Genomic DNA, 16,722 nt, shown 5'->3' on the forward strand with positions numbered 1-16,722 from the left:
TGGATTGCCTTGCTGCAGCGAGGGCCCAGCTGGGGTTAGAGAACAAGAATTTAGTGTATCCAGTCAACTCCATTCGCAAAAGCAAAGGAGTATAGAGGATGGGAGGAATCCAAAAACACGGGATATTGGCAAGGGATGAGAAACAAGAAAACAAAGGGAAAAGGAATTTGAAAGTAAAGGACAATAATAACCGGTTAGCTCTAGGGTTAAGACTCAGACAGGAATTTCAATACGAGCAAAGAACACATATAAGTTAATTGTAATATTCCACACAACTATTATGAGGAAGAGAGGATACGTTTTGATCTGAAGTTCTACCTGGCTGAGACTTTTGGATAGTGCATTACCATTTAAGTATTTAGTCCTCTATGGTACTCTAGTCCAGTTTCTTGACTTTACTGGTGAGGAAATAAACAGTCATCTAACTCTGTAAGTCAAATGCTCAGCAATTCTCACCTGCACAATGGCAAAAAGCCTCCCAAATGGCCCTGTCTTACATACAACAGTCCAGCTACTGCATTACTTCAATTCCACTTCAAATTCCACATAAAAACTTCTCTTTGGGGTATTTAAAGTTCTTTGTGACAGACCTGCCCTCAAGTTCCCTTTCCAGCTTTCTAAAGCCACATTCATTCTTCCTTGGCCTATGCTCTTTAGTAGTGCCAAACTACCCTTCTTCCACAACAGCCCCACTCCTGGCTCTGGTAGTTTGTTCGGGACCAGTGCATGGTGGGAGATACCACCGTCACTGCTACTTTTTGGGATCACCAGCTTTCTTCCAAACTCTACTCCAAGGCCACCCCCTTCCACATGAAGCGTTCTCTGGAGTCGTCTGGGTACTGTTTGGATGGTTCTAGTAGGTGTATTGAGAAACTCTGGATATTAAGTCACCACAGATAAAATAAAATGCATGAAGACTCTGACTGATACAAATTAGATTTACCCTGCAAACATGGTAAAAGCATGATTTTCAAAAAATAAATAAGACTTGCCTATCACACATCTGCACTGACGTCAAAACATATCAGACCTTGGACTCACAAAGAGCTCCACAAAAGTCTGCAATGATCGAAAGAAAGATAGCTACATCTAAAATTGTCAACTGAGTTTCTCCTATTGCTGTTTAAAGATTCCTTCTGTATAGTAAGGAACACTGTGCTGTAAGCAACATATCTGTGCTGGGGCCTTCTCTTCCCAAATTACCTTCCATCTGTTTGTTCTTCATTTTATAGTCTTTCCCTAACAGAAAAGCTCCTTGAGGGCAAGCCATTGCATCTCTGAGCTTCTGGTTTTAGCTGTCATTATTATTGCTTGGTCTTCATTCTCCAAGAGGACCATGATATCAGGGAAGTAAAGCCCTGACATGCAAGTGAATTGGATTTAAGTGAGAGAGAGCTGGGCAAGGTTACCTGCTTCACTTTCCCCCCCAGAGCTAAATGGGTCCAGTGGCCAGGTAGAGATTGTAAAGACTGGAGATGGCCCTGGTTTCAGTAGGAGACCTTGACCTTTTAAGCTAAGGAATGTAAGAGGTCTCAATTTGACTGAAGCAATTAAGGGATTAAATCTAGTAAGAAATGAGGCAGAGAATGGTCACATAGAAAGCCAATGGAAGAGGAGAGAGGGTAGACACAGATTCAAATTCCAAATATAGCGATCCTTTCTCCAACATCGCTCCCATTCTTCCTTCTCTTCTTCCATATCTCGCTAATAATCATACATGGACAGAAAGAAAATGGAAGGAGATGACAGCAGATTTAACCTGCTGAGCAAATAAATAGGAATAGCAGCACTGAACATTCCCCCAGTCTTTGCCAGCAGATGTAAAGCTGTGTCCAACGGCCGCTCCCCTCACCATCTAAAGAATTCTCTTTAAATAAGTGTATGTATTCTAACAATGACAGTAACAAAATTAGGATAAACATCCTTCTAAAGCACATTAGATATTAAGGAAATAAGTATGAGTCGCTCAGGGAATAAACTATGTAATCATCCTCCATAAGTTGCTTTTTTAAGGAAATAGTCAATTTGAAACAGTAAATAGGAAATGTCAAAATCCTTTCTAGATAACAGTAATCTTTCAGGAACATAGTGTTTCTGTCAAGTTACATTAATAAGAATAATTTCAAGCATTAAAAGAAGTTTACTTACACATAGCAACAGCTTTGGATCTGCATGGATTAGTTTCACCATGGATAATAAGAGGTATTTATAACTTCTTGTTTCCAAGTCCGTAGGTTTTTCTTTAAATTTAAGGCTTGTCATTTTTTCTTTAAATGTAAGACTCTAAGAAAAATATATTATTATCCTGTCAGTATCTATTATTTATTTAGAGGGCAATAACAATCCAACTTTTTTGAAAGACCATCATACAAAACATGGAACAATACTACTACCTTAGGGCTATCAGTACTAAATGATGTACTTTTAATATAACCTTCAGTGTAATCTATATGTATAATTTATTTTCTTAAGTTAAAAAAGAAAACCAGAAAAATTGATCTGGTATACACACACATACACACACACACACATACACACACACACACACACACACACACACCAAAAAACATCAACCTGCCCTAGTCTCCATTGTTTAATATAAAAAATAATTTTCTAAAACTATAAAAATCCATTGAAACCTAAAAAGATTATGGAAAGAAACTTTTCAGCAAAGAAAAATGAGAAATGCATAAAAATGAAAACTGACATGCATCTTACGCAGAAGAAATATTTGACTCAGTGCTTTAGTACCAGAAAGGCACCATATCCTCTCCTTTAAAATTTTTTTTCTCAAAATTATTCTAACTACTTTACAAACTTTAAGACAGTTTCTCCTTGATCTTGTTGTTTTATGTTTTAATGTTACTCTACTCCCAAAGTGAATAATACCTATTTCATTAGAAATATGATGAGATGGCGCTGAAAAAAAATGCAGAAAGAATTCTGGGAAAGATTACTTCTTGGACCGTGTTTCTAATCCAAAGATATATGAGCACTGTTTTCCAAAGTTAAAAAAAATTAATAAGATAATGTCTTTTATCTAAAATTCAATAATTACAATTTAGAAACTCCATCTTTCTCATTCTACTTTGTTCATACACTTTTTCTACTTGCTGAACAAAAACAACTGTTTGTAAACAGTATAACTAAAAAACATGCAAATATGGGCTCTCAAATTTCGTCTTTACAAATGAGAAGGTATAAAAATGTATGTTTATAAGAAAGTCATTTTACAATATATTAAGCATAAGAAGTGTATTTAGACTTATGTATAAGATTACTAATAGTCCTTATGGTATAATATTAGAAAGGAACCTAATTCCTTTTCTACCCTCCCCCCTACACTCACTCACACACACACTCTCTCTCTCTCTCTCTCTTACATATACACACATATAAATACACACACATATACATACATACAAAAGCATACATACACATTTGATGGAGAGTGCACATATCATTGCAGGGGAAGAACAGCTAGTGAATGTATCAAGGGTATTTTTTTACTAAGTCTCTGCTCCACTTACAAGTTTTGGGCTTCTCTATGTACCCTTGAAACTTGCTAACTATCATGAATTTGACAAGTCTTGGATTTCTTCTCAAGAAGTCAGAAATCAGAGTCATAGACTTGAATACCAGTGCAAATGTTTAACAGCTGTGTGGTTATGAATAAATCACTTCTTTTCTTGGAGTTTTAGTTTTTATAGATAGCTGTATGAAGATGCTACAATTTGTATGGCATACCTGGGTATTGTGAGGAATCTTTATAAACTAAGGTAGTACAAATATGAGTTGTAAATTATTTTTATTATCATTACTATTAATACATAAGACAGAAAAACATATCAGATTAACATGGAACAAATTTTTTTTCGACAAAGTTGAACAACAAATACTCAAAAAAACAATTAATACACTTACTTGTTAACTGTTATTTTCTACAATAGACTTTACCCAGAAAAAGTAACAAAATAAGGCCAACAAGCAAATTTATGAATTCCTTTTTTTACCTCAAAAAAACCCAAAAACAAACCAGTTGCTGAATTACTCATCCATAGTATGTGAACAAAATGACAGGGCACTGATATGAAACTTCTAAAATTCAAGTGTAATTCAGAAATCCAGTCTCAATTTATTGGCCATAAATGGTCCATTATTAGGAATAATAAACTACCTAAAAGAGTAATTATCATAAGTCTAAGAGTAAGGCTAATTTTTTTTCTTCTGAATCTGATATGTACAAATACCAAGTGCAACTGGTTCGTGAGAGTTATCTACCCATGAGTATCTATTTTTCCTCTCAAGGAGGTGAGAAGTAAAAGAACAGGAGTTGGGGGGGGAGGGAAAGTATTATATAATCAGGGAAAAAGAACAATTTATTTCAAGTGAAAATAAAGTAAGTAATAAATTTATTAACTGTTCTTGCTGTTTGAAGTCTAAATAGAAATTCATGGCTGATGTGTGTGTGCTTTGGTTAACAATACTCAATACATATAGCAAAAAAATAATTAATAACTCATGAATTCACTGTTTTGACTTGTCCTGTAAAGAAAAATAATATAACTTATGCTTTAATGAAAGAAGCCAATAAATAAAAACATAGACCAGTCAGACGTTCCACCTCCAAAATGAAAGATAAGGAAAAAATTACTATATAGTTATGTAGAAATTCAAACACATCTGCTATTTAAAGCCACTGCTTCCTGAAAGCTGATTATCCCAGTCAAATGGATTCATAACCAGTTGAATATAGTTGTTGTTGCTTCAGTGGCAGGAGATATTTGGTGGAACATCTCAAAGATTTCTGCATAATGTTTTACCATTTAACATTGGATAATGACATAAAGGTAAAGATATGATCATTAAATCTGTATAACTCACAAAGCTCACAGTGGATAAGTAACACAGTGGATGATAGTATCAGTAAACAAAAGGATTCTGACATTAGAGAACTGAGCTGAATATATAATAGAATTCAATGGGAATAAACATAAAGTCTAAATCCAGACAGTAGCTATCCTGAAAAATATCTGGTGCTTTCAGTGAACTGACTACAAGCTTAATATCAGAATCAGCAGTGTGAGCTGGTGCCCTCAAGTTACTGCATTAAAAAAGGATATAACTTCCAGGTATAGGAATGTGACAGTCCCATTGTACTTGGCCCTAGTTAGATCTAGAGCTTCATGATCAATTCTGGGCACCCATTTAAAAAAGAATGTAGAAGAAGGCAATTAGGATGATAAAGGGCTAGTGTGCATAATACATGGACTCAGCTGAAAGAACTAGGAATGTCTAAAATGTAGAAGAAAAGACTCAGCAGGAACCTGATCACTGCTCAAGAATCTCAAGGACTATCATGTGACAAACTAATTTGTTTGGCCCTTGAAGACTAAACCAGGAACCACACGTAGAAGGTAAACCTGTCAAAACCGATGGGGAAATTGTAAATTTCAAAAAAGAAATGCACAAATAATATATGTGAAAACAGGAGCAATCATATGTAGGAAAAAGATTTTTGAATATCTGGCTGACCACAATGTCAATATGAGAAAATAAGATTGATACTCTAATTAAATGCTAACATTACTACTCCATTTTTCATGGCAATAATGGAAAATGGTATCCATTAAAGCCATAAGTAACAAATGCCATATTTTATCCCATTGATACTCAAAGGGCACTGACAAAATGGAAGGTACTCTGATTAATGAAGGAATCTAAAAACCATATTGTAGGAGGATGGCATTTGAAAACTATTCAAGGAACTGGGCAGGACATTTAACTTGAAGAGAATGATAGTCTCCAAATCTGTGAAAGGCTCTCCCAGGGAAATGAGCAGACTCATAATGGGCAAGTTCAAGGGACAGATTGATGCCCAAGAGGCAGAAATGACAGGAAAGCAGGTTTTGACCCAATGTCATTAAGAACTTCCTGACACTTAAGAATGACATAGACATAGAAGCTCCCAGTTTGGAAACATCCAAGCCAAAGTTTCTGAGGACCTATTAAATATTTCTGAGGAAGAATTCTCACTTTCAGTAGGAGAATAGACTAAAGGGTCTAAGATCACCCCAGGTCAGTGATATTCTGTGATAGCCTACACAGGTTTTTAATGACTCCAACCAGCTCTTCTCAGTGATGGGAAAATTGGCCAAAATCTGGTCTTCCACCTACAAACATTCACACACACACACACACACACACACACACACAGTTTTACAAAATGACTTCTAGGGATGACAAAAATTTTCAAAACCTAACCATATGTAAAAAATCTAGTCTGTCTCCTAGATGTTCTGCTCCAGTCCTGCTCTACTTACAAACTGGAATCAGTAGTTCCTCCTACCAGTTCATGTCTCAAGAACTTGGGTAAATTTTAAATCTATAATAGATAAGATCAGTGCTGCCCTTACTCAAAAAAAGTAGAAACAAATATGTCTGATTTTAATAGCAATTCAGGCTAGAACTGTTGGGAAAAAAAAAAAAAAACTAAGTAGTTGAAAACAATCATGATCCAAGTCTTAATTTGGATATCACACCTCCCCCTCAAAAAGGAGCAAAGTTATAGCAGAAAGTCAAGGCATTAGAATAGAAGACAGTTCCCATAAGAAACCTGATAGATCCTAAGAAATCTTTAAAACTTAAAAAAGAAAAAGAAAAACACAAGGCCCAAGTGGGTCTCTAGGCACTTACCTCTAATGTTGTAACTGGAGGGAAATTTCTTTTTCAACTTTTAAAACTTTTGCTACTTAAAAAAATGAACTACAAACTATTTCAGTGTTAAAGTCTATGTAATAAATCTCTAGTTTAGATTTTTTTTAGTATGTTTAAAAATCTATAATAATGAAAACATCATGTTGTTACTCTCTTTGCTAGAATTTTAGCACGCCTAGACACAATTCCAAACTATAATTGTTAGCACAAAATTTTTCTATCTGAACATGCAGAGTGTGTACTTCAGGAACTCTTGACAAATACTGATAATTGAATAAATATGAGCTATGATTATGTAAAATCACCAGTTTTTTTGGTTATGAGAATTCTGGAAAACAAAGCATGGCAAAAAGGAAGCAATTTAATCACTACAGCAAACACTACGTGAGGTCATGCTCTATTTTCCACATGAAATGGTATGACTGGAGCAGTCACTCCACACAGAGCCGTCAAGAAGACGGGGACTTTTCTGTGGTAGTCACAGTGGGTCATACTTACAGCCACAGAAGCCCACTGCCACGCAAAACAGTGACTGGCTGGCATCTGATCATGTGAGCGACAGCAGCCAATCAGAACAGAAAATAAGAAGCAAAAAAACAAAGCACCACCAATCAATGTTGAGAGTTGCTATGGATAAAACACCCTTCCTAGACACAAATATTAAGAATGTGACAATCTTACAATTGTCTGTTCAGGTTGGTCCAATAAAATACTTTAAACTCCTTTTGAAAAGGGAAAGCGGAGCTGCAAGTGTATATTTTAGCTTTGCTAGTACATAAGGCACTGTCTTTAACATAATCAAACTTCATATTCAACAGTGCTTATCAATTAACAATCCTGCAGCTAAAATCCTAAGCTAAAAAATAGCATTCGAAATTTACCAAAAACTTAATAAAGAAATATTATCCTATAAAAAATTTTATTTTTTTTCCTGCACAGAAACACTTTGTATCCAGTAGGCAAAAATCCCACATAACAAGGCATACAATTTTAACTGGTCTGTTACCTACAACTTGTCTTCCTTTTCTGCTTCTCAAAATATAGTCTTAAATTAAAAAATAAAATAAAATTTAAGGCCACCCTGTATTTATAGTCAAAAGGCCTAATCAGTCATTAAGATGACACACAGCACTCCATAAAGATGATGTAAGATCCTTAATTCTAAACCCTTCAAAGTAGCAGGAAACACTTCTGAGTAACAAGGATTCTTCATCAGTGAGTACTGCAGGGTACCCAGAGCACAGAAGGGATTGGGGCCCACTCAATTAATTTGGTCAAGTTGGTGAATAAAAACAGTGGGAATGGAATGAAGACACTAACAATGAAGGGTACAATGGGGGAAGAGGCTCCATCTTTGGTTTCATCTTACCGGCGCCATTCGTATCGCGGGGTGAGGCCCACAGCCCTGCACGGCCTTGTGAAGCGTTTCACCAAACATGTTTCGAAGTTCTACAGAATGGCAATACACAGCATCAATCTTGGGCCACCAATCCAGGGCGGACTAGAAAAAAAGCCAGACCATAAGAAAGGAAGAGTATCAGTATGAAAATAAACATATCTCGATGAAATGAGAAATTTCTTCTAGCTCTAAACTCAGATAGGCTAAAATATGTCAAGAAATTGTCTTAGACCATGCAAAAAACACACCGTAATTTCCACAGTCTTCAAATATGTCCTTCAACCACTAATTTGTAGATGTTTTGTACTGTGCTCAAGAGCAGAGACTAACAGAACAATTTATAAACAAAAGTAGAAAAAGTGCTCACCCCAATGTGTGAGATTTGTATATCTAGACAACTGGCTAATCTGAAAACTAAAGAGCCTTTTATAGGGCTACTTCTGAAGGCGATCCAATTACAGAGGAAAAAAGTTTGATGATTTAGGTAATACAGATTAAGTTCTTGCTCTAATTAAAACTATTTAATGAAAGCTAAAAAAAAAAAATGTTGTGATAAATTAAGATAAATTACGGTGGTTCGATACTTTTACAGTTATATGGGGAGCAGCTATGTGTAGATTCCCCAAATAAGAACAAAGATATTTACAACAATGTTAGTAAATGAAATAAAATTATTAGTAAATTCATGATTTTAAATGTATAAGCAAAAATGGACAAGAAACATGAAAGACTAACAATCACCATAAACAAACACGTAAATTAGTTCAAACAAAATATTTTATTAAATGGAAATTCAAAACTAAATGCAATTCTATTCTAATTAAACATTCCATTTGGATTTTAAAATGTTTTTAAAATTCCCATTTCACTTAAAAGTTGACATTCTAATTTTATTCAAAACAAATGTAGAAATGTTGCATTAGAATTAATGAAAAACTAATTATGAAACTATAAAATCCAAAACTTATATAATCATGGAAGAAGTAAACAGAATAAATCCAACTTAAATAGAAATATTCCATGGTGTTACTATCAATTTATTGAAAAACAATGACAAATTTTGAGAGTGTTGCTATAGGAGATTGTTAGTGGTCTAATAGTGAATGAAGGACAATATACGCGCTCCAGATTCACACTTCTTTTTCCCAGGGCAAACTCAACTGCCCAGTCTTGTATCTTAATACCCAATAGTTTTTAATTATTTTACTCACTAGATATTACTATATGAGGAGCAAGAAGTCAGAGGACTGAGTTACTCTATTTTAAATTAGTTTTGACTCTGGATAAAAACCTATATGTACAAAGACAAAATACCAAATTTTAGCTTTTTAAAACTTATACAATTTACTATACTTACACAGCTGGGATCTTATACCCTACCTAGATGGTAAAAAGCATCTAAGGCTAATTTTGAACTATGCAGCTGTGAGAGGGAATAACATTTTTAGACTACTTGGCTGTTTGCAAATTTCCTGCCACTAACCAATTTCAAGTACCTGTAAAGTGCAATCTGGCTCACTCCCAACAGATTATCAACTGGACACGTTGCAGTTTGAAAATATAACTTACTTCTTCAAATTTGGATAATCTGGGTACTGCACTGAGATAAAAGTACCAGAAACAAATTTCCTTCTGTTTGCTTTTGCTTTTTCTAAAGCAGATTGCATTAAATAACTTAAAGTATAAAGGTCCCAAAAGGTTATCTAGCACATAATGCCAGATGATCAAAAACTTCTACATTCTTCATATTGCCAAGGGATGCAATCTCTGTATAATAAAATCTTACCTGAATCATCAAGTTTTTAAAGATGCTATGACTTTAATATGCAAAAAAAGATAATTAATTTAAGATTTCCAGTCACATATCTGGTAAAATGTAACTTAGTATAGTCCTTTGAAGCCCATTCTTGGCTGTATTATGTGCCCCACTTGAATACAGTGCCCCACTCATGAGGTCAAAGTCCTATGGGGCCGACTTTGGACTGTAGCCTTAAGAAGACCATGGTTTCTCCAGTACCAGACTCCCTGGGTGACCCCTCCGTCCCCAGCTCTTTGGTCAACCTCAAAGTCCTTCCTCTAATGCCGGCCCTGCTGTTTATGTGATGGCCAGGGGGGTCCAATGGGACACACCACAGATCTGAAATCAGGTAACTGTCTCTGCTCCCTACCCTACACCCTTGGACAAGTCACAGAGTGCCCCACCTGGCTCAAAATGTATGAGCAATCATCTGCTTGGCCTCCAGGTTTGTTAAGAAGACAGTAGCAATCTAACAAGTCCCTCATCTCCCCCATCCTACTCTGTTCTGGCTGCCCCATCCTGCCCTTGCTTCCTCAGTCTCCTGGTGTTCCAATGATCTCCTCCTCTCTTGCCCGCTCCAGGTCCTGATTCTAGCGATCAATCAGGATCAAGGTGCCACAATGCCAATAAAAAACAAAATAAAAAAACTTGCCTATGCCCAATGTGCAATTCCTTATTTCCTTCTCAATATGCTTTCCCCTTCCTCCTTTGGCCATCCTGATTAAATCGATCTAAGTTCACCAATGATCCGATCACCCCATCTTCCAATAACAACTCTATAGCCCCCATTTCCCTTAGCCTTACATGGCGTAATCCTGCTGACCATACATCCAACCCCTTCCCTAATCCTGACCAAAGGATTAGTGGTGGAAGGAAACTTAAGAGCTTACCTAGGTTAGTTTCCTCATTTTACAATTAAAGAAAATGAGTCTCAGACAGGTTCAAGTGATTTGAGCAATTTGACCACAAAGGTAGCAACGCCAAGACTTGAATCCAATTCTAATACCAAATCCAATGCCATTCCATTCCACTACAATACTACTACTAAACAAGCATCTCTTGAATTGAATTGAAGATGTTCAGATTATAAAAATAAACAATACTTAACAAAGTAGTGGCTTAAAATATGGTGGTAAAGCCTATATTTTTACTCAAAAGAAATCTAGTTCTGGATATAAACTAAAAGCCTAAGGAAACAATCTCTTTAGACTCCTCTATTTCTCTATATAGCTCCTGGAAGAGAAGGAAAAATTTATGTGGGCTAATAAGTTTATAATGCAATATTATTGTGTGTATGTGTGAGAAAGACAGGCAAAAAGGTGGAGAAAGACAGACAAAAAGGTAGAGAAAGACAGGCACAGAGACAAGAGAGATAGAAAAATGGGAGGGAGAGAGGGAGTGAGGGAAAAATGGAGAGGGAGGGACAGGTGGAGGAAGAAGGGAGAGAAAGAAGGGAGAGAAGGAAGGGAAGGAAGAGAGGAAGGGACAGGGGGAGGAGGGAGGGAGAGAAAGGAGGGAGAGAAGGAAGGGAAGGAAGAGAGGAAGGGACAGGGGGAGGAGGAAGGGAGGGAAAGAAAGGAGGGAAGAAAGGGAGGGAAGGAAGAAAGGGAAGGGAAGGGAAGGGAAGGGAAGAGAAGGGAAGGGAAGGGAAGGGAAGGAAGGGGAAGGAAGGGAAGGGAAAGGAGAAAAGGGAGAAAGAGAAGGAAGGAAGGGAGAGAGGGAAAGGAGGGAGAGAAGGAAGGGAGGGAAGGGAGGAAAAGAAGGAAGGAGAGAGGGAAGGAGACAGAAGAGACAGACACAGACAGAGAAAGAGAGACTGGCTCTCATTCCCCTCTTTGGATTCAGAAGTTCAACCCACTACTGGCTCCCTTGCTATCTTTAACCTAATTTTTTTTTTTTTTTTTTGTTAACTGAATTTTGTTCTCTTCCTGACCCGTCATGACAATTGTTTGCCAAGGTTTCATCCTTGGCTTTCTTCTCTCTATATACCATCTCCCCAACAACCAGAATATTTCCAACCCTGGTCATGCTCCTAAGTTCCAGCCCTGAATCACAAGCTGTCTCCAGGACAGTGTCCCAAAATAAGTTGATCTTCATTCCTCCCAAACCTGCCCCTTCTGATATTAGTGGTTCCTGTTATTCATCTACCCTCCCATTTCTCCTCCCTATCCATTCCCTTATATCTGAGCAGTTCCCAAGGCCCAGACCTTCTACTTGCCCACGTCCTTTCACATCCTCTCCTTGCTTTACCCCCATACTCTATTACAAGTCAGTACCAATTACCTAATCTCTTTCAAAAGCCTAAATGATCTTCCCACCTAACCCCACCTTCCACACCCTTGCATAGCACCGCCACACATATATGGAAGAAAACCTCTGAAAGGCAATCTGCTGAGCAGAGTCAAACTCCTGGCTTGGAATTCCAGGCCCTTCAGAGTATGCACCCTCCTATTTTTCCAGTTTTCAGAAAATAACTCCCCTTCCATGTCCATCCAAAGTGCATGACCTGCCACCTTGTAACCTTGCCCTCTGCTTCTGTTCTGTCACTGCCTATGGACCAAAGGAATTCCATGTTAGGATACTAAAAGAACTCTTAACTATGATTATTAAGCCACTATAAGAAATCCTTTATAAAAGATCACTGACTGGTAAAGCCGTTCAGTCCAACCCATTGGATTGATGCTCTGAAATTACATGAGCTGCCCAACATTGCAGAGGCAGTAAGCAGAGATCACATTTGAATCCAGGTCTTTGAACTATAGAACCAGTACCTTTTGAAAGATCCTAGAGAATGGAAAAAGTACTGCAGGATTGAAGAGCAAGAATCACTGTCTTAGATTTCCCCCCAAAAAAAAAAAAAAAGAAAAGAAAAGAAAATAGTTTTATAATGTACATTCAAGTGAGTAGCTTGAATTCAATTCCAGTTAAAATTCCAAATAGATTAGTAAAGAGATAGTTAATGAATGTGTAGAAAAGGAAGTCATGATTCAATAAAAGCAGGTCATACCAGACTAATGTTATTTCCTTTTTGGATAGAATTATTCAAACAGTAGATCACAATGCTATAAGCAAAGATTTTAGTAAAGTCCTTGACAAGCCATTTATGACCTTTTTTTCACACAAATACAGAGAGATAGGGGCTAGATGACAGTACAATTAGGCAGATTTTGAGTGACTGTGCAGCTGGAGCCAAACACTTATCATTTATAGTTTGATTTTACTTGGAAGAAAGAGTCTGGTAGCATTCTCTAGAGATCTGTCCTCAAACCTGTGCCATTTAACATTTGTGTCAATGACATGAGGAAAGACAAGTCCCAAATGACAAAAAGATAGGAGGCAAAATAATTATCCTAGAACCAAAAAAGGTTCTGATGGGGTAGAATATTGAGTGATATACAATAAGAAGATATGTAATAGAGATAAATGTAATCTTATGCTTGGGTTCAAAAAAATCATCTTCACAAATATCAGATTGCCTAGAAAAGATCTATGGATATTAATAAACTACAAGCATACTCTCCTTCAGCAGCATTCTAGAGTTATCACGGAAGCAGCAATTAATAGTAGCAGCAAGAGGCTAAGTCACCAGGGGGGAAAAGGGGATCATCCTATAACACTCAGAGCCAGTCAGAATTAAGTGTGATCAATAAGACCACACTTTAGGAAGTTGGACACCAATGAGCTAAGTGAAAGGACACACAGGAGAGGGCAACCAAGATGAAAAGATGAGGACTGTCAGCCTAGAGAAAAGAAGATGTGGGACGACTCAAGAGCCATTGTGCTGAAGAGGTTACAATTAGGAGTCATGGCTGCACACTTCAAAGAGGCTCATGTCGACTTCATGTAAGAAAAGTTTCCTAACGATGAGAGCTCTCCAGAAGTAGAGTGGGCTCTTTTCAATGGAGATCCTCAAAAAAAAAAAAGGGGAGGGGGGAGACAGCCCTCTGCATCAGATTACTGAGGTGATTATTTGTAAAGGAAGGGCTGCCTGAGATCCAAGCCATCTAGCAAGCATTTAAGACTTAACTAAAGTCATGGAGGTCCTTTTGAAATCTGAAATTCCATAACGGGATGACCATGCATTCGTGTGTCATTTTGTATTATAGTTACATAATGCAATAATAAAGTGAGAGGCAGCAGAGCACAATGCATAGAGTGCTGCCTCTCTATGCCTAGAAACTAGGATGACAAGTACATTCACTTCTCAATGGCCCAGGCAACTCCCCAAAACTCTAAGATGGAGAAGAGTTGCTAGTTTGCATCCATAAAGAGAACTTGTTTGCTAAGTAGAGGCTCCCTACACGGATGAAATCACAGATCTGAACTTTTAAAAAAGTTCTAAATGTGATTTTAAGCTCTATGAAAGCAAGAACAATTTCTTATCTAAACTATGTAGCCCCCTTGATTCTTAGTACAATGCTTTACATGTAATAAATTAAATGTTAGCTTATTTGAACAAACTGGGTCAATTTTTTTAAAAGTTGAATGACTTTCCACTATAGCATTTAAGGTTAAAATAAACTAGAATAAAAACGTAATAAACAATCAGGTAAACAGTACTTTACACTTTCTCATTCCAAAATGCTTACAATTTCTTTATAGAACTTTTATCAAACAACTGGGAATGCTCCACAACTTGACCAAATAATGTGAGAATATTTTAAAGTGACAATAACATGAGATCAAAGGCATTCTAGAATGCTTTTAAAACAATGTTTCCATGTTTCAAAATGCCTTGGAATCAATCATCTCAGCTACACACTCTCATCTGGAAAATTATATTATCATCTAGTTCCCGTTATACTAATTAGATACAAAATAAATTTTTGCTATAAACATAAAATCGATTCAAAATGACTGGTTTTAGCATCTTTAGGAGGCGATTAATTTATATTTTATAAAGATATGTTCTGGTGTTTTAACTTTTCCAACTTCTCAATTAATTAATTAATGTAATAAAATTAATAAATTACAATGAATGCTGTGAAGATGAAATAGATAGCTGCCATCTGCTTACAAGTCCTCTCTAATATATGCCATATAAAAATGGCTGTATATATTTCAAAGTCCTGTACTGGCAGTCTTTTAAAAAAAAAAAAAAAAAAAGCATAATGAGGTTTTTAAACAGAAGACTAGTTTTGGAAAATCTCTAAAGAATACCACTGAAGTGTTCAAAAAAGGAGAAAAGTTTTAATATACCCAGAGCACTCACTACCAGCACTTTCCCTATCTTCTGCTCCTCAAAGGAGAGACTAAATAATTTTTGTATTTGAATTAGGATTCTAGTAACTTTACACTCCTGCAAGCACTCTACACTGCTTTAATGGTGAGATACTACTCACTACTCACTAGTACTTATGGATAGTGAAGAAGGCAGTTTTGAATCCTGTACATTAAGGCTCATCATCTCCCTGCTGGCATTTTCTCCCTGATCAACCTCTGTGTGCTTATGGCTGCTCACCCTGGATACTCCCAGAGAAGGTGAGAGGCTTGGGAGACGGAGCCAGTCTTGCATCTGCTCATATCCCTTGGACCTCTTAGTGCCTTCTATGTTAGAAGACACAAAACAAACCCTCATTGAGTTGAACTGAATTATATGAATTCAAAGTTGTGTCATTATGGTCAGATGCCCTGTTGAATATCTATTCCTTGATGGACCTGGACTTTACTGATGTGGTCATATTTAATTAACATTACCAAAACAAAAACAAGCTATTTAGCTTGTTATAGTTACAGAGTACGTATTTATTTTTAAAATGAAAGCACTAGTTTTCACTGTCAGGAAGTCTTACAAATTTAATATCCAGTAGTCTAAGACACTAGAGAAGAAATCATGACCAAAAAATCCAAGTAATCCTAACTGAAGAAGTCCACTACTTAGGGTACACTTTGGGAATATTCCTTATGTATTTCCCTAAGTTTTCTGTAATCCAATCTATGTTCACTTGAAAGGCATTCCTAATCTCAAAGCATTTTTGTAAACAAATCTTTATATTTTTTTATAAAGAACAAAGTGGTTTGCATTTTCTTATAGACAGACCATATCTTCCAACATGCAACACTGTTTACAGTGGAGAAAGATGCGCAATCACTGTCACCATGTACATTGAAGCATGCATGAAGCACCACTCCAGCATGCTTTAAACCCAAAAAGGATCAGCTCAGCCACTTACAGCAGTGCCAAGTCCATGCTTGAAAGTGCTCTATATAGTCAATTGTAGACAAAAATATTTCACAATTAAAGTATCTAACTTTTAAAAGTTAAAAAAAAAAATCCTAAGATTTTATTTTAAAAATCAAAAACAAATTTTAAGCAATGGATTGAAACTGTAACTGATAAATATTTTCATTATGAGAAGGACAAGAAGAGGTAGAAATAAAATAACTTTTTAAAAATGTCTAGATTGCAAATTTAAAATAACATGATTCAAGTATGTCATAAAATAGTAATTAAGTTATTCTTTAAATTGTATGATTCATCTTTCAGAGCAAATAGTGCTGTAATGCCTTGGCTGATTTTATTAACAAAAGCATTTCAAAAACATAGCTTGGTAACAAACAGAATCTCTTAATACTTTGGGGAAACAAAGCATAATAGCAAACTTCCCTTGTCTCTACCACATCCCCCAATAAAATGCTCTCTCACAAATTGCTTAGGCTCGTTCTATATTTTATCAAATTCCCTTAAACAAGATGTATAGGTTTTTACCTAGAAAAAACTTCTCTTTTCAAATTGGGGAGGGAGAATTTCTTTTTAATTTCCAAAACCAACATACTTTAAAAATTCACTAAAGTTAAAGCAGGACAA

At 36.3% G+C, this 16,722-nt stretch overlaps 1 protein-coding gene across 18 annotated transcripts in view; it reads right to left on the bottom strand.

Annotated features, from left to right (window-relative positions):
• NF1 (neurofibromin 1) overlaps positions 1 to 16,722 on the bottom strand; it is a 230,363-nt gene that overhangs the window by 138,043 nt on the left and 75,598 nt on the right. For 14 of the 18 annotated variants that reach the window (XM_031967656.1, XM_031967647.1, XM_031967645.1 and 11 more), the window contains 3 exons: positions 16,088 to 16,117; positions 8,087 to 8,218; positions 2,149 to 2,283 (listed from right to left, as the gene is read on the bottom strand). In XM_031967656.1, coding sequence (XP_031823516.1) covers positions 2,149 to 2,283; positions 8,087 to 8,218; positions 16,088 to 16,117 — 297 coding nt within the window. The remainder of the gene's footprint in view (positions 1 to 2,148; positions 2,284 to 8,086; positions 8,219 to 16,087; positions 16,118 to 16,722) is intronic. The other 4 variants (XM_031967653.1, XM_031967648.1, XM_031967657.1 and 1 more) reach the window with 1 other exon arrangement.

Source organism: Sarcophilus harrisii, chromosome 4 (assembly GCF_902635505.1).
Source record: "Sarcophilus harrisii chromosome 4, mSarHar1.11, whole genome shotgun sequence".
NCBI lineage: Eukaryota > Metazoa > Chordata > Mammalia > Dasyuromorphia > Dasyuridae > Sarcophilus > Sarcophilus harrisii.